Source organism: Malaya genurostris, chromosome 3, assembly GCF_030247185.1.
Source record: "Malaya genurostris strain Urasoe2022 chromosome 3, Malgen_1.1, whole genome shotgun sequence".
NCBI lineage: Eukaryota > Metazoa > Arthropoda > Insecta > Diptera > Culicidae > Malaya > Malaya genurostris.
Genome location: NC_080572.1, coordinates 83,017,255 through 83,032,864, shown reverse-complemented (window position 1 = coordinate 83,032,864; position 15,610 = coordinate 83,017,255). Strand labels below are relative to the sequence as shown.

General features: G+C 36.5%; 1 protein-coding gene across 2 annotated transcripts in view; it reads left to right on the top strand.

Annotated features, from left to right (window-relative positions):
• The window catches only part of LOC131435881 (muscarinic acetylcholine receptor DM1), a 313,338-nt gene that overhangs the window by 273,305 nt on the left and 24,423 nt on the right, over nucleotides 1-15,610 (top strand). The window contains exons 4-5 of one of the 2 annotated variants that reach the window (XM_058604140.1): nucleotides 15,158-15,335; nucleotides 15,402-15,538. In XM_058604140.1, the coding sequence (XP_058460123.1) occupies nucleotides 15,158-15,335; nucleotides 15,402-15,538 (315 nt within the window). Of the gene's footprint in view, nucleotides 1-15,157; nucleotides 15,336-15,401; nucleotides 15,590-15,610 lie in introns of both variants that reach the window. The other variant, XM_058604139.1, reaches the window with a different exon arrangement.

Genomic DNA, 15,610 nt, shown 5'->3' with positions numbered 1-15,610 from the left:
AGTCGCAGAGTGATGCGGAAATCAAGAAAGGCAATGACCCACCCAAGTAACCATAAGCAATATATACTTTATGTTTCGTCTTCGACTCGTCAGGACAGTAACGTACAGTTAAGACGTTGAACTTCGGTGCAAATAGAAAAAGTATTCTGCATGTACCAGAAGCTTTATGTCTGCTTAAAGGTTAATGATGAACTACTGAGATACAAAGCAGTTCAACATAAACTGTTATGCACTGAGGAGTCGAAGACGAAACATAAAGTATAAAAATCGGTCGTGTGCCCTATGCGCAAAATAGGTTAACCCCTAAATGACCATCTGCAGTAAGTGATAGCACTGAATTGGAATGACATCAACACTAATACGATACAAATGTCGTATAGTAACTTTAACATTGCGTTAAAGCCATACATTTGAAATTTGAATACATAAAAACTTTGCAATTACGTGGCATCATAGTTGGCTCGATGTGAATATAAAGCGTTAAGATAAAATGTACAAGCATTAGAGATTTTATGCTGTATATCAGAGATGGAAATAAGCCCATTTTGCGCACGAGAATATGAATCAAGATTTCGGATTGGGATTCAAAAAACCGAACACTGTGAATTAAAAAATTGGGTGACAAAACAAAAATTGCGATAATTTTTTTTAAATTATGGGAACTGCATATACGCGCTTTTTTATTGCGCTGAGACAAAGGGTGTAGCCGGGTTTTCATATTAAAACTGCCCCCAAACAGAACAAAAATTGATATACGCGGTTTGAAAGGGTTTATATTGGAGATGATTTTCCCAAAATTTTAACCCTTTTACTGCCATGTTGGTGGAGTTAAACTGGTTCTTTTGATTTTCATTTTATTTCAAATGTTCAAAAACCTCTTTAGCAAATTTTTTTAAAAAAATCAGGAATATTTTAGGAATTATGGGAAACCTTTCTGATTTTTTTCAGAATTTTTCAAAATGTATTTCATGTGAAAAAAATGTTCAAAATTTTCGAATGTTTTTTAATCGCACTTACAATTTTAAACATTTTTTTCACATGAAACACATTTTGAAAAATTCTGAAAAAAATCAGAAAGGTTTCCCATAATTCCTAAAATATTCCTGATTTTTTTTAAATTTTTTGCTCAAAAGGTTTTTGAAAAATTTAACTAAAATGAAAATCAGAAGAACCACCATAACTCCACCAATATGGCAGTAAAAGGGTTAAAATTTTGGGAAAATCATCTCCAATATAAACCTTTTCAACAGTATATAATTTTTTGTTCTGTTTGGGGGCAGTTTTTATATGGAAACCCGACTACAGACCAATTCCAGAAATGTTTAGCAGATCATCAGACTCGACCTTCTCCGATTTGGATGAAACTTTGCACATCGCTTCAGTATGGCGAACCATAAGTTTTGAACCGATGGAGAGGTCAATCCGGCTCACGACTGATTTTTAAAAAGGGCGTATGTATTTTTGAATTTCACAAAAATGGCCATTTTCAAATCGTTGCAACTCGGAAACCGTTAATTGTACAAAAAAGGCGTTCAGGAAGAAGTAGCAGTACGATTTAAATTGAACATATTTCACTACACTCATATATATTCGACATGGTTCAAATAGAAAAATCACTTCAACAAAGAATGCCAAGATAAAGTTTCTAGGTTCGAGACGCATCAAAGAAAATATATCAATAATAGGAGCTAAATGTACCCAATAAATAAATAGACATGCCCATTGTACTGTTCAGAGCATTTTTTCTCCGTTTTATTGGAAAGATAAAGAATAAAAAATAAATCAGGTGAAAGTTTTCTTTTGGACACATATGAAGTTTGATACGTTTAATAGTATTAGCAAAGCTGTTTTCGGTCTTTCAATTTTGACAATTTCACATTGTGTTTTATATTAACATTATGTACTAGTACAGAAATCAAGCAATCAACCTGTGCATTACTACAGCTGAATATTTCGCCATCTGTGGTTTAATATCAGCTTTACAGTAGCATGTAGGACTTAAATGACAATTCCATATTCGTATACAAGGATAATATAAAAGATTATTTTGATGCCTCTTGGTAACTTGGGTATACTATAAAAATAGTCATGACATGAAAATCGACAGCGCCGTATTTTTTAGCAAATCTTACCTTGAAGTTTTTGATCAATTGCTTACGTCACTTGAAAGTCGATTCTAAAATGGTTCTGTGTCTATTTTCATACTATTGGAAAGATTTGCAGTTGGTCAGCCAGCAGATATCGATGAAACAGGGATATTTTTTCGAGAACAATCAGTCTGCGAGAAGCAGTAGATATCTTATAAAAATATAAATGAATAAGAGGGCTTATTCCAGAGTCTGCTACATAAAAGCGTGGTCCAAATTTGTGAATTCGGCGAACAAGCTGCTTCAAATTGTGTGGTCGGTTCTTCCCAAGCTTCATCTTCATTAGAGCCCAAACGTTCTCAATTGGATTGGAATCGGGCGACTGAGAGGGCCAATCCAAGATCACGATACCATGACCCATTCCAAACGGTTTTGCACATGTTTTTCATGCAGTACGATTTGTCCTTTGCCTCAAAATAGGCCTCAGTTTCAGCGATTACCTCTTCATTGCTTCTAAATTTTTTACCAGCGAGTATTCTCTTGAGGTCTGAGAACAGGAAAAAGTCTCTGGGGGCCAAATCTGGAGAATACGGTGGATGAGGGAGCAATTCGAAGCCCAATTCGTTCAATTTCAGCATGGTTTTTATCGACTTGTGACACGGTGCATTGTCTTGATGAAACAAAACTTGTTTCTTCTTCAAATGAGGCCGTTTTTTTGAAATTTCGTCCTTCAAACGCTCTAATAACGCTATATAATAGTCACTGTTGATGATTTTTCCCTTTTCAAGGTAGTCGATGAAAATTATACCATGCGAATCCCAAAATACAGACGCCATAACCCTACCGGCCGATTGTTGAGTCTTTCCACGCTTTGGGTTCGGTTCATCGCGTGCAGTCCACTCAGCTGACTGTCGATTGGACTCCGGAATGAAGTGATGGAGCCATGTTTCGTCCTTTGTTATATATCGACGAAAAAATCGGTTTTATTTCGATATAACAGCTCCAAACACTGCTCAGAATCATCAATTCGTTGTTGTTTTTGATCGATTGTGAGCTCACGCGGAACCCATTTTGCACAAAGCTTTCTCATATCCAAATATTCGTGAATAATATGTCCAACACGTTCCTTTGATATCTTTAGGGTGTCAGCTATCTCGATCAACTTCACTTTACGGTCATTGAAAATCATTTTGTGGATTTTTTTCACGTTTTCATCGGTAACAGCCTCTTTTGGACGTCCACTGCGTTCATCGTCTTCGGTGCTCATATGACCAGTACGAAATTTTGCAAACCACTTACGAATTGTTGCTTCGCCCGGTGCAGAGTTTGGATAACACTCATCAAGCCATTTTTTGGTATCGGCGGCACTTTTTTTCATCAAAAAGTAGTGTTTCATCAACACACGAAATTCCTTTTTTTCCATTTTTTTCACAATAACAAAAGTAGCTTCACTCAAAATGCAATATCTCACAAACTAATAATCAGACAGCTGTCAAATTTATACACGTATCTTTTGAAGGTTGGTACTAACTGAAAATGGTATGGATTTAATTCTAGTGGTGCCCTCTCATAGAAACGATACGAACTTTTCAGCCGATCTGTTAGGTTTTTGTAATGTACTTCGAAAGTACTTTCGATCAAATGTCTGCGAACAGTTCCGTACGATATATTTAAGCCATTTTTGGTCAATTTAGAGGCACCTTCGTGTAAAGTTAATGTCGGATTCTTCAAAAACAGGTCACAAATCGCTTTTCGTCTTTTTTCGGCAATACACCGACAGAGCCGCGATTTAGGGGCTGGGGTCCACTAGAAGATTGATAGTACCTATTAGCTCTCTCCGGACTGTACCAGCCTAGATGCCGTGTGGAATCCGGCGGAAAAAAATGAACCAAGAATAGATCCACTGGGTTCCTGCTTCCATGTCGTAAAAGGCGACAATTGCAGGAGTTTTTTTTCCTTTCAGTTATCAGATATTTTCAATGTTTTACTTCTGATTACTCTATTTTACTAGATCATCTCTTTATTCAACCTATCAATTTTCGTCTAGCTTCGTAGAAAAGTTTTATTAGGAATGATTTCTTCTTCCATGTTATTGATTGTCTTTCAGGATTATAAAATGAATGATAAAAATCAACCATTGCGCAAATCCGTTTATATTACAAAGTTAATAACAGAGATGACATGTATCGGTATATTGAATACATAGTAAAAAACGTGATTAATCCACCTAGCAGTGAGATGACACCTTTTTTTATCAATCCGCATGTGTTTTTTGCATGAATATTCTTCGGTGTTTAAGTTTTCATTACATTATTTTAATGACCGTCGTTTTAAGCGACAATTTGAAATTGTAATCACTCATTACTCTGTAATGTCGAAACAGCAAATCGGATCGAATTTGAATCTAAAAGTGTGATAATCGATTAAATATGCCATGATATGTCGAAGTAAGTTCCACTTTAGAGTTTACGATAGTTTAAGGTACTTCCAGAGTCGGTATTCAGGAACCAGCATAACCCAAACCGATTCGTATGGCCATATGACGAATAAATTACAGTTTTGAGTACAACTTTGAAGCTTAATTGGATAAAATTCATTAATTTTTGTATGTATGTATAAAACTAATTCATTTTGTGTATAAGTTTAATTCAATTTGAATTTTTGTTTCTGAAATTTGATTAGCCTTTTTTGAGAAAACGATTTAGCTTTGAGAAACGATTTTATACTGGAACCGGAATTCTAAAATCGGTATGGCCGAAGTCAGATAAATTCACCTGAATAGCTGTATAGTTTACATTTGTTTCAAAATATTTGAAAATCAGTGAAGACATCTTTGAGAAATCATAGCACGAATTAAATTTTTAGGTGCCTTCTGAATCGACAACTGAATACCACTAAAACTGAAAAAAGTTAATTTTTTTTATCGACTATCCAAATCTGCTAACCCGATAAACCTGATTAATTTATGTGGAATAGACATTTTTATACTAATCACCCTGTATCCCCGAAACCGGAAGTCGGATCTGACTAAAGAGCAAACATGTTTTAAAGAATCTTGAAACTTTTCATTTGCATCTTAGATGATTCTTAGATTTCATTTGAATCTTAGATCGGTTCAGCCATCTACGAGAAGATACAATTTTGATTTCGTTTCATATAGCTCCGGAACCAGAGGTCGGAATCAAACATAATTCAGGAACTTTGCTTGGGAGCATACGAATTTTCGTATGAATCTGAGTTTGTAGAAAAGAAATTTTCAGAGAAAATTGAGTGAAATTATTTGTCACACACGCATTTGCTGATCTCGACGAACTGATTCGAATGGTATATGGATGTTATGTTCTTCCAGCATTTATTGCTGTAAGTAGTTTAAAATAATATAATTAAAAAAAATCTGCCATCATCTGGTTTATATATGTCATATTCGAACGATTATGTTGCCAAAAACCAGCCGTGCTAAAATCGGTCCGAGGCAAATTGTCATGAAAAAGGATGCTGTACACAGTCTTTTTGGTACTTAGAAACAATTGTATGTAAGAGAATAAAAAATCTTGTTTTCCGTTGCTCCCAAGCATTGCTTTGTCATACAGCGCTTAAAACTCCTACTACTGGAATAGGGGGAAAAGTCGTTTACACAAAAATTTCGATATCTCCGTTAAAAATGGACGGATTTTAACAATCTATGGCTTGTTGAATAGGTATTATCGTGCGGAATCTAAGTCTGAAAACATATTCTGTTTTCAAGGTCAATTGTGACAGATACTGTCAAAAAACTGAAAATTTTGACATAAAACTTCGAATAACTCAAAAAGTAAACATCCGATCTCAAAACCATTCAATAGCGTTTTGGGTGACGGGGAGACCTTTCATTTGCGACTATTTTGATCAAAATCGGTCCAGCCATCTCTGAGATCTCGACCTCTTAGTTGACAACACACATACAGACACACACATACACACACACACACACACACACACACACACACACAGACATTTGCTCAGTTCGTCGAGCTGAATCGATTGGTATATGACATTCGGCCCTCCGGGCCTCGGAAAATTTTTCGAAAGTTTGAGCGAATTCTATACCTATTTTTTATATATATAAAAAAAGGTAAAACACTTGATATTAATATTTCAAACAGTAAATTAATATTTCTCTCGGTAGCCGGCTGCCCAGATCAACTAATATAACCAATTAATAATTTTGATAAATAATTAAAATAATAAAGCGGAAATAATAAAGAATCAAGACGCGTGTGAAATCTGTTGACCTTTGTTTGGTGATTTAAAATGATTTTATAATAACTGTTTAGAATATTTCAATGCAATGAATCAACTTTTTTGTTTAAATCCTATTCGCTCGTTTATTTTGTATCACGTAGTTTAATTTATAAAAACGTACTTAATCCACCTAGCAGTGAGATGATACCTTTTTTTTATCAATCCGAATGTGTTTTTTTTTGCATGACTAAAAAAACGCGAAAGGTAGATGCATAAACGAGTGACTGCATACTCGACAGCCGGCTGTCCGGAGTTTTATCAATTTCGGAGATTGACTGTTTCGTGCATTATATTGCCAGCACAAAGTAACACATAAAACGATAATACTTTAAAACATTCTTGGTAGCCGGCTACCCAGAGCAATAAACACATGATAACATTATTAAAACATTTACTAACAAAGTATCCGCTCCTGGGATGCATGTGGGAATGCAGAGGATTCCGGTTCGGTTCCTAGTAGCAACATGCATCGAACTAACAATCCTTTCCCTCCCAAGTAGATCTGCATTCGGACGTGGCCGGCGTCGGTATTGATCAGCATGCATGGTTCAATAAAGTTTGCACAGTGTGAAACAACGTGTTATTCCCAAACATGTTACTTCAAAAAATCATTTTGCAATCTCAATTGGTCCAGATCAATAACGGAGTAGCAACACACGGGCGGTCTCTAATGATAATGATAATGATAATGATAAAAAATACACCGACAGAGCCGCGATTTGGAAAGTTGTCGACATTTTTCACATCTTTAAAACGATTCACCCACTTACTCACAAACTGTTTCGATTTTTGCCTGTATTTCGCCGCGGCAGCTTGGATCATTTTGGGACCTTTCGGATGCGAGCACATAAAAACTGCTTCGAAGCGCGTAGCGTACACGGTATTCATTTTGGAAAAATGCTGAGATCGAATTATAAACAATAGTCAGCTGATTTATTCTCGCATTGCATGAAGGACTGCCTCTGTGTTAAAAAAAATTACACCATTCCACTTTACCGATCGCGAGTTATCGTACCCACGCTCTTATGTAACAGACAGTAGGTTAAAAACGTAATCAGGATCAACAATGTTGCAAGATCGATTAAATAACGTTGCTATCGCAGAATAACCGACAAACTCGATTTTGAAAAAATGTTAGACGACTTATGTCGTTTTCGTTTTTAAATTGCACTACACTGGTGTAGCGAAAGCTGCACTGAAACCGTTCGTTTTTACCAATTGCACTACACCAGTGCTACACTTTTTCTGCACCGATACCACTGGTGTAGCACTCATCAAAAGTTTGGTGTAGCTCTGTGCAATGGAATCGTGTATTGTAGTCAATGGTTACTGTTTATGTTTTCGTCATTTTTGTTCGTTTATTCATGCCTCAGTGTAGCACTGCACCGGTGTAGTGCAAATTAAAAACGAAAACGCCATTAGTTCTGCGAAATGCAAAGCGCACCTCTGTGTTTGCATTGTTCAAATTATTTTTTGCGAAACCTATATAGCCTGCTAATCTTTTACATGCTGTAATAAATCAATTACAAAACTATTCCTATATTCCTTTCCATTCATGAACAATAGAAACGCAGTCTTCTTTAAAGAGGTCAAACTACCCAAAAAGTAAAGTCCTGGCATTACATTCCTTCCGTAGAATTTCACCTTTCTGTTTCAACAGACTTCGCAGCCGATTCATAGCGTACAGAATCATTGCATGGCCAGTGCTACGAATCTACTGACACAAAGCATCCTTCCAGGTCGAGATTTGAACATACGACAACTGGCTTGTGAGACCAGTGTCCTATGCATTGAACCGCCAACCCGGGCTGTACTACTCACTCGGACCAAAAATGTGCCTTTAGAGACAAAAAGCGTAAGAAGTCCTCAATACCTACAAAATCAGTAAAAAAAGCTAAGTGAATGTGACGCAATGTCAAGTCAATTTTTCTCCTAAGAAATAAACGTATTTATGTAAAAAATATATTTTTTTCATATTTGCTTGCATGATATTACACATCATAATTTAAGATATTACGCCTAGTAGAAATATGAGTTTTGGAGCAAATACCACCCTAATCATATTTTTCTCTACAAGGAACAGTATTATTCAAAGTTTTATCAATTGAAACAATTATAGGAAGGGTGATTGTTGGGCGTAAAGCGAAACATGGCCCAAGGCTGTCGACTCTCCCCTACCTGCAACATGTAGAAGAACAGCGATACCTAGCAAACAAATCAGGGAAATGATTTATGCGATTGTTTTTTGAATTGTGCACAGTGCCAGTGAAGTAGTGCAGCGTCGATAATCAATTAGTTAAAGTGAGTTCCATTTTGACCAAAATTATTGATATGAAGGATGATTGGATATGATTCGTATAGATTCCAAAGGTCGTTCACCTGTCGATCAACAGAAATGGTCTTTAACAATTTCAAAAGACTTTTTTTTCATTTATTCGAATAATTCAATTACGAAAATAACTCTCAAAACATTTATTGGTCGAGCTTTGCGTGAGAGGTGAGACGATAATCTTTCTCGCAGTTCACTTGAATTCCAGTCTCACACATAGCTCATTGAACAGTAAATTTTCAAAACGGCGAACCGACTAATGAAGTATATTTTATTCATTTGGGTTCATATAGAAAAAAGCAGTATTCGAAAGATGAAGTTTTTTTTTTGTATCTTGTGCATATTGATAATTGGTGAAATAACCGAATTATTAGAGAAAAAGACAATAAATAAAGAGATACTATCATTTGTAGTTGCACTTGAACTTTTGATGAGGTATGTAGGCGACTGTTTTGATGATCTTCAATTATTAACTATCTTCTAATGCTCTTTCCCAAACACTTGTTGCACCGAAATGCCATGTATTTCCTGAAGTGCCGAAAGAACGGTTTCCGGTCATCAACACTTATTCAGGTGTAACTACTATCTTTTTGCCTTTCGCTATAAAAAAATATAGAATTACTGAAAAAAAGTCTTTTGATTTATAACCGGGGCTATTTTTAGTGTTGAATTGTCTGTGAGTGCTCGTCTTGAAGATTTTTGTCTACGCTCAACTTTCTCGGAGAAAACTGAACTGATTTCGATAAGCTTAGACTCATTCGGAAGCTAATTATGAGTTGTGATTCAAATTTGTAGAACAAATGGTTCATTGATTACAAGATTAGTTTTGTGTTAAAGACTGTCCCAGAAAGTATGGACGCACTTTGATTTCGCTGTAAATAATTCACAAATGTTAGATATTCTAATTTTATTCGATATACTGATAATATTAGACTACAACAACATAATATTATTCTCAACATTTGCTACTTAGCCATTGTAGACTAGCTGGCGCACCTTCTTGCGAACGTTCCTCATTAAATTCCGTACAGACTTCTTGGCGACAAGCTTTGACACTTTTTTCCAATATTTTTCGAACTGTTGAATGGTTTCGGCTGCCGAGACATGTTTCCTAAGAAGTGCCTTCGTTAATGCCCAAAATTCCTCAATTGATCAAAGTTGTGAGCAATTTGGTGGATTCATGTCTTTTGGACGAAAGTGACATTTTTGGTAGTATACCATTCTACCGTTGATTTCGAGTAGTGGCAAGAAGAAAGATCTCGCCAGAAGACAACAGGATCCTTGTGACTTCGAATCATGGGTAGAAGTCGTTTTTGTAAACATCCCTTGATGTATATTTCGCTGTTCATTGAAGCATTGGCGATGAAGGGTTTCGAAATCTTACCGCAGCTACAAATTGCTTGCCAGACCATAGCTTTCTTACTAAATTTTTCGACTTCAATCGATGTCTCGGACTGGTTTAACACTTGCCCTTGTTGCACCGTATACTATTGTGGTCCCGGCAAGGATCTGTAAGCGAGTTTCACGTAGGTTTCGTCGTCCATGATTATGCAGTTCAAATTTCCAGCAAGAATCGTATTGTACAGCTTTCGAACCCTCGGCCTGATCGATGATTCTTGTTTCGGACTACGTTTTGGTTGTTTCTGCTTCTTATAGGTTCGAAAATTCAAACGTTCTTTAGCACGAAGAACATTTGACTTCGAAGTGCCCACTTTTTTAGCCACATCTAGAACTGAAACCTCCTTTTTTGCTCGAACGCCTTTAGTATACGTTTATCCAACTGAGGGTTAGCAGGGCCTTTTCTTCGACCCGTTTTCGGTTTATCCTCAAAGGTGGTATCCTCACAGAACTTCTTGATTGCATATCGCACGGCTTTTTCACTTACTCCTTCCATTTTTGATAGCTTTCTCAGTGTTCTGTGCACCATTTGTACACAATTTATCGACGTTGTTCTGCTGAAAGTCCACGCATTTCGAAACAAACTGATGAAAACGAATAAACAACTGCACAAATGGTTAGAGAAGAGTGTAAACAACAGGACGCAGTCATAAAAATTGACAGATTCTGAACCATTGGCATTGGCAGCGGTTTTTGGTTGCGTCGATACTTTCTGGGACAGTCTTTATTTGGGTGTTATGAGACGTTTGCGTGAAACAATTTGCCGAAAAAGACTAGAGTAGTGGGCAAACAACTCTTGGATTTTGCACCACGATAATGAACTGTCACCGTGAACATTTGCCTAGAAACGAAACGAATACCATTCAGAAACCACCGAATTCACCTGATTTGGCTCCTTGCGACCTTTTCCTATTCGGTCAATGCATCGTAGATGGCTCTGATGGGCATACCGAAAACTGATAATAAAAAATGTTTCGAGGATTGGATCACGCGCTGGCATAAGTGTGTTGCAGTCGATGAGGAGTATTTTGAATGGGACACTATCGATTTTGATTAATAGTCTTGTATATTTAATTTTTGGACTAAATTCGGGGAACTTTTTTTTCTGATTAAATTTCGGGTAGTATGAACTGTTGAAGCACAGATCAGGCGAAGACGAAACGCAAAGAAATTAAAACAAATTATGCTCGTTTCACACAAAATGTTACTTGGTAACAATAGAACAACAAAAAATGTGTACAAAAATTTCTGATACAGACTGACTACAAGTAAATTGATACGTACCTCATGCACCGCTAACACACCTCATGTGTTGAGAATCGAAAATAATTGATAGTCGTTTGATTAATTTTTCTGTATAGAACATTCAAAGTAGTCATACGTGTTCAGTAATAATGTCAAGTGGAACTCAAAAGATAGAAATTACTGAAAAGAACAGAAAATATTGTGAGCAAACACCTGGAAAGTCCGAAGTGTTTCGGTTCCAAGCGGACGAAAGTGCTGAATATGCCGAAAACAACAGTTTGTCAAGCGCTCAGTATCTAAAAAGAGTGTGCAAAGGAATTATTAAAAACATGTTTTAATTAACCTAGTGGTGTAACGATACCTTTCTCATTTTCATTTTCTCCTGTATATTACAGCAGGAATTCCCCGAAATACTACAATTTAAAAAAGTTTAGAAAATAGTTTTAAAGATTTCTGTTGCATAATACTGCTACATTTGAATTTAAGTTAGTGAAAATCTATTCAATCATGTGTGAGAAAGTGAAGTGAGCTACATTTTATTACATTTAATGTCTATTGTTGGTACTTCCGCAACCAAAAGCTGCATATCGGCATTGAAACATTCGGTTCATTCAACCATGCACTAATATGAAATACACATTTTTTACGATTCTCTATGAAGATTTGAATTTTGGGAAAAAAGTACTAGTAGTCGAACTTGAATAAAATTCAGCAGATCTTTTATGGGATTATCAATGGTTGGTTTATTTGGTTACAGACTCTCATGGTCGGCAAACTAAAGAAATTAACTAGCAAATATAAAGAGGTAGATTATGGAAGAAAAAATTCTTGAAACTGCCATTTTTACACTAAGCACCCTACCTCCTGAAGCAAGGGTTTAAGCCGAATGAAAATTGGAAGTTTGTGGAAATCGGTTCGGCCATCTCCGAGAAAATTTTCCACATTTTTTGTGCATATCACCCTGTAATTTCGTAACCGGAGGTTGGATCCAAATGAAATTGTGGAACTTTGTATGGAATCATGAGACCTTTAATTTGAATCTAAATTTGTGAAAAACGGCTCAACCATTTCCGAGAAAAGTAAGTGACATTTTTTTTCACATTTTCAATGCATTATATACCTGTCGAACGACCAAAATTAGGTTAAAGCCGGGTATAAATAAACGATATAAAAAAATAATGCATTATTTCCACATTTTTGGTTCATATCACCCTGTAATTTCGAAAGCTGGATCCAAATGAAATTTAGGAACATTGCATAGGGGCCATGAAACATTTCATTTGAATCTAAACTTGTGAAAATCGGTTAAACCATCTACGATAAAAGTGAGTAACGTTTTTTTTTTACATTTTTCATGTATTATTTTCACATTTTTGGTGCATATCACCCTGTAATTCCGGAACAGGAAGTTGGATCCTAATGAAATTGTGGAGCTTTGTATGGAATCATGAGACCTTTAATTTGAATCTAAGTTTGTGAAAATCGGTTTTGCCATGTTCGAGAAAAGTGAGTGACAATATTTTCACATTTTTTGTGCATATCACCCTGTAATTCCGGAACCGGAAGTTGGATCCAAACAAAATTCCGGAGCTTTGGCCCCATAAGGCCTTTGAATCTAAATTTGTGAAAATCGGCTCAACCATCTTCGAGAAAAGTAAGTGACATTTTTTTCAAACTTCTAATGCATTATTTTCAAATTTTTCTTGCATATCACCCTGTAATTCCGGAACCGGAAGTTGGATCCAAATGAAATTGTGGAACTTTGTATGGAATCATTAAACCTTTAACTTGAATTTAATTTTATGAAAATCGGTTTTGCCATCTCCGATAAAAGTGATTGAAATTATTTTCACAATTTTGGGGCATATCACCCTGTAGTTCCGGAACCGGAAGTCGGATCGAAACGAAATTCAGGAACTTTGTATGGGGCCATGAGACCTTTTATTTGAATCTAAGTTTGTGAAAATCGGTTTAGCCATCTCCGAGAAAAGTGAGTGACAATATTTATTACACACACACATACACTCACAGACATTTGTTCAGTTCGTCGAGCTGAGTCGAATGGTATATGACATTCGGTTCTTCGGGCCTCGGATCAAAAGTCGGTTTTTGCAGTGATTGCCTTTCTATATGAAAAAAACAAAACCTTTTTAATCCACATAGTGGTGTTATGATGCCTTTCTTGTATTACTTATATTTTCAAAAACATCACTAGAATATTCTGTAAAGTTCCTTTTTTTTCAAGCTTGAATAAAATCAAAAAGTTCTTTTCATTTTGTAAACAGTTATGTCAAGTTAATATAGATTTCATTGTGGCAACCTTGCACGCTTTACAAAATTGAACAAAGCACGCGGTGTCTGTGTTTCTTCTTCTTCCGTACCAGCACGTACCGAAGCGTACCGATTTTGCTTAATTTTGTATGACAGTTTGAAAGTTTTGATACTCTCAATGAGTATCCTACAATATTGAACCCGGAAGTCGGATCTGGATGAAATTGGCCAGTATCTTTTAAGACAATGAGAGCTTTAATTTGTATTATGATTTGTGAAAATCGGGATGAGTTCTGTTTTTGGAGCTTTTCATCACAATTGGATCCGGTGCGTTCGGAAGCGGAAACCGAGCACTAGTAGTCCCAAAGTAGATTTATATATCCACCAACTAACAAGGTCTGCCTACTGAATTTACAAGTAAGTTTTATAAAATGTGCACCTCGTTTCGCAAACGGAAGTCGGATTTGTATAAACTCATCAAATATTCGCGAGCCCGTTTATTTATCATTACGGTTTGGTACAGTTTTCACCATGAATTACTTCATAGATTGCCGGTGCTTGTAAGTATGTACGAAAGTTGGAGACATTTTTATTTTTCTGTACAGTACGTGCGGAAATATTTAGTCTTTTCTGCAATATATGCTTCACTTCCGCGTCATTCTGGTGATTGCTAAGATCCAATTTGTTCTGCTACCAGTCTTTCTCTTTTTTGTCAAGCGTGTGTCGAATAATTTAGGAATTTTATGGACTGTGCTTGCAGGAAACCCAAACTGTTTTGTTAATGTTCTTACTGAGTGATCCGGATTTTCATTGCGACCGCTTATTTTCGCACTTGCTCTACTTTCGACGCCATCTTCGATCTAAAAGCTTGTAGGATTACCAAATCAATCTACAAAATTGCCTTGATGAAGTATTTCCAGAGATATACGTGTTAAGGGTTGTTAAGAGTTTGTCACGAATAAACCTTTCGACAAAAAACGTCATATTTTGGCCTGATTTGGTCAGCTGCCATTACTTCAAGGTGGTTCTGGAGTGATATGCCATCAAGATGGATGTTGTCTCAAAGCCAATGAAACCTCCGAATTGGCCGGAATTGGAGTAATGTGACCATCTAACGGCGTAGCTTTGAAGTTTTAATGAAAGTTCTGTAAAGACCTTTAAGGCTTATTGAATCCCGAATTACAGGCCTTTTTGTGCGTATCCATTCAGTCAGCCTGTAATAGATAATAATGATGACATAACTCAGAAGGGAGCATGAATCGTTAGTATGTTGAACTACTATGTAATCTTTTGACAACAATATATTTGAAGTTTATGATTGGTATTTTTAGAAAGTTAGACTAAGTGTAGAACTGATTTTAGAACAATAAATCGGGAAGTTATGTTGTGCAAACACTAAATTAAACCATTTCAATAAGAAATCAGATTCATCCTATTCCTTAATGAATAACTATGATAATGTTATTTTCAACGTTTCATAATCTCTTGCGCTAAATTATGCTAACAAAATTACCCTTCTAATCGTAATTTTACATTTTATTTTCAGTGATGAAAATACGGCGATCAATCACTCGAGCGCGATAGCGCAACTGACCAATGCCGATCCGGACGGCTGGCGAAGGCCACGAAGTGAATCGTCGGTTGATGCGGAAAGTGTCTACATGACTAATGCGGTGATTTCGGATTCAGGCTACGGCCACGGGATGCTTTCGCGGCGTTCTAGTGTAAGCATAGACAAATGGTGTAGCAATTAAGATGGGTTTACTTTCAAAGGTTTGGTTTGCTTGTAGATCACCACCAATGGATTGCCGAGAAAACCAACGACATTTTACGGTGGCATCAAGGAGTGGTGTATCGCGTGGTGGCACTCGGGCCGAGAAGATTCCGAGGAATATGGGTACGAAGCCGAAGAACCGTCGGACCTAGGGTATGCAACACCTGTATCCATAGAAACTCCCTTACCAAGCTCAGTTACCAGGTAGACAACCCGTGAACCCGT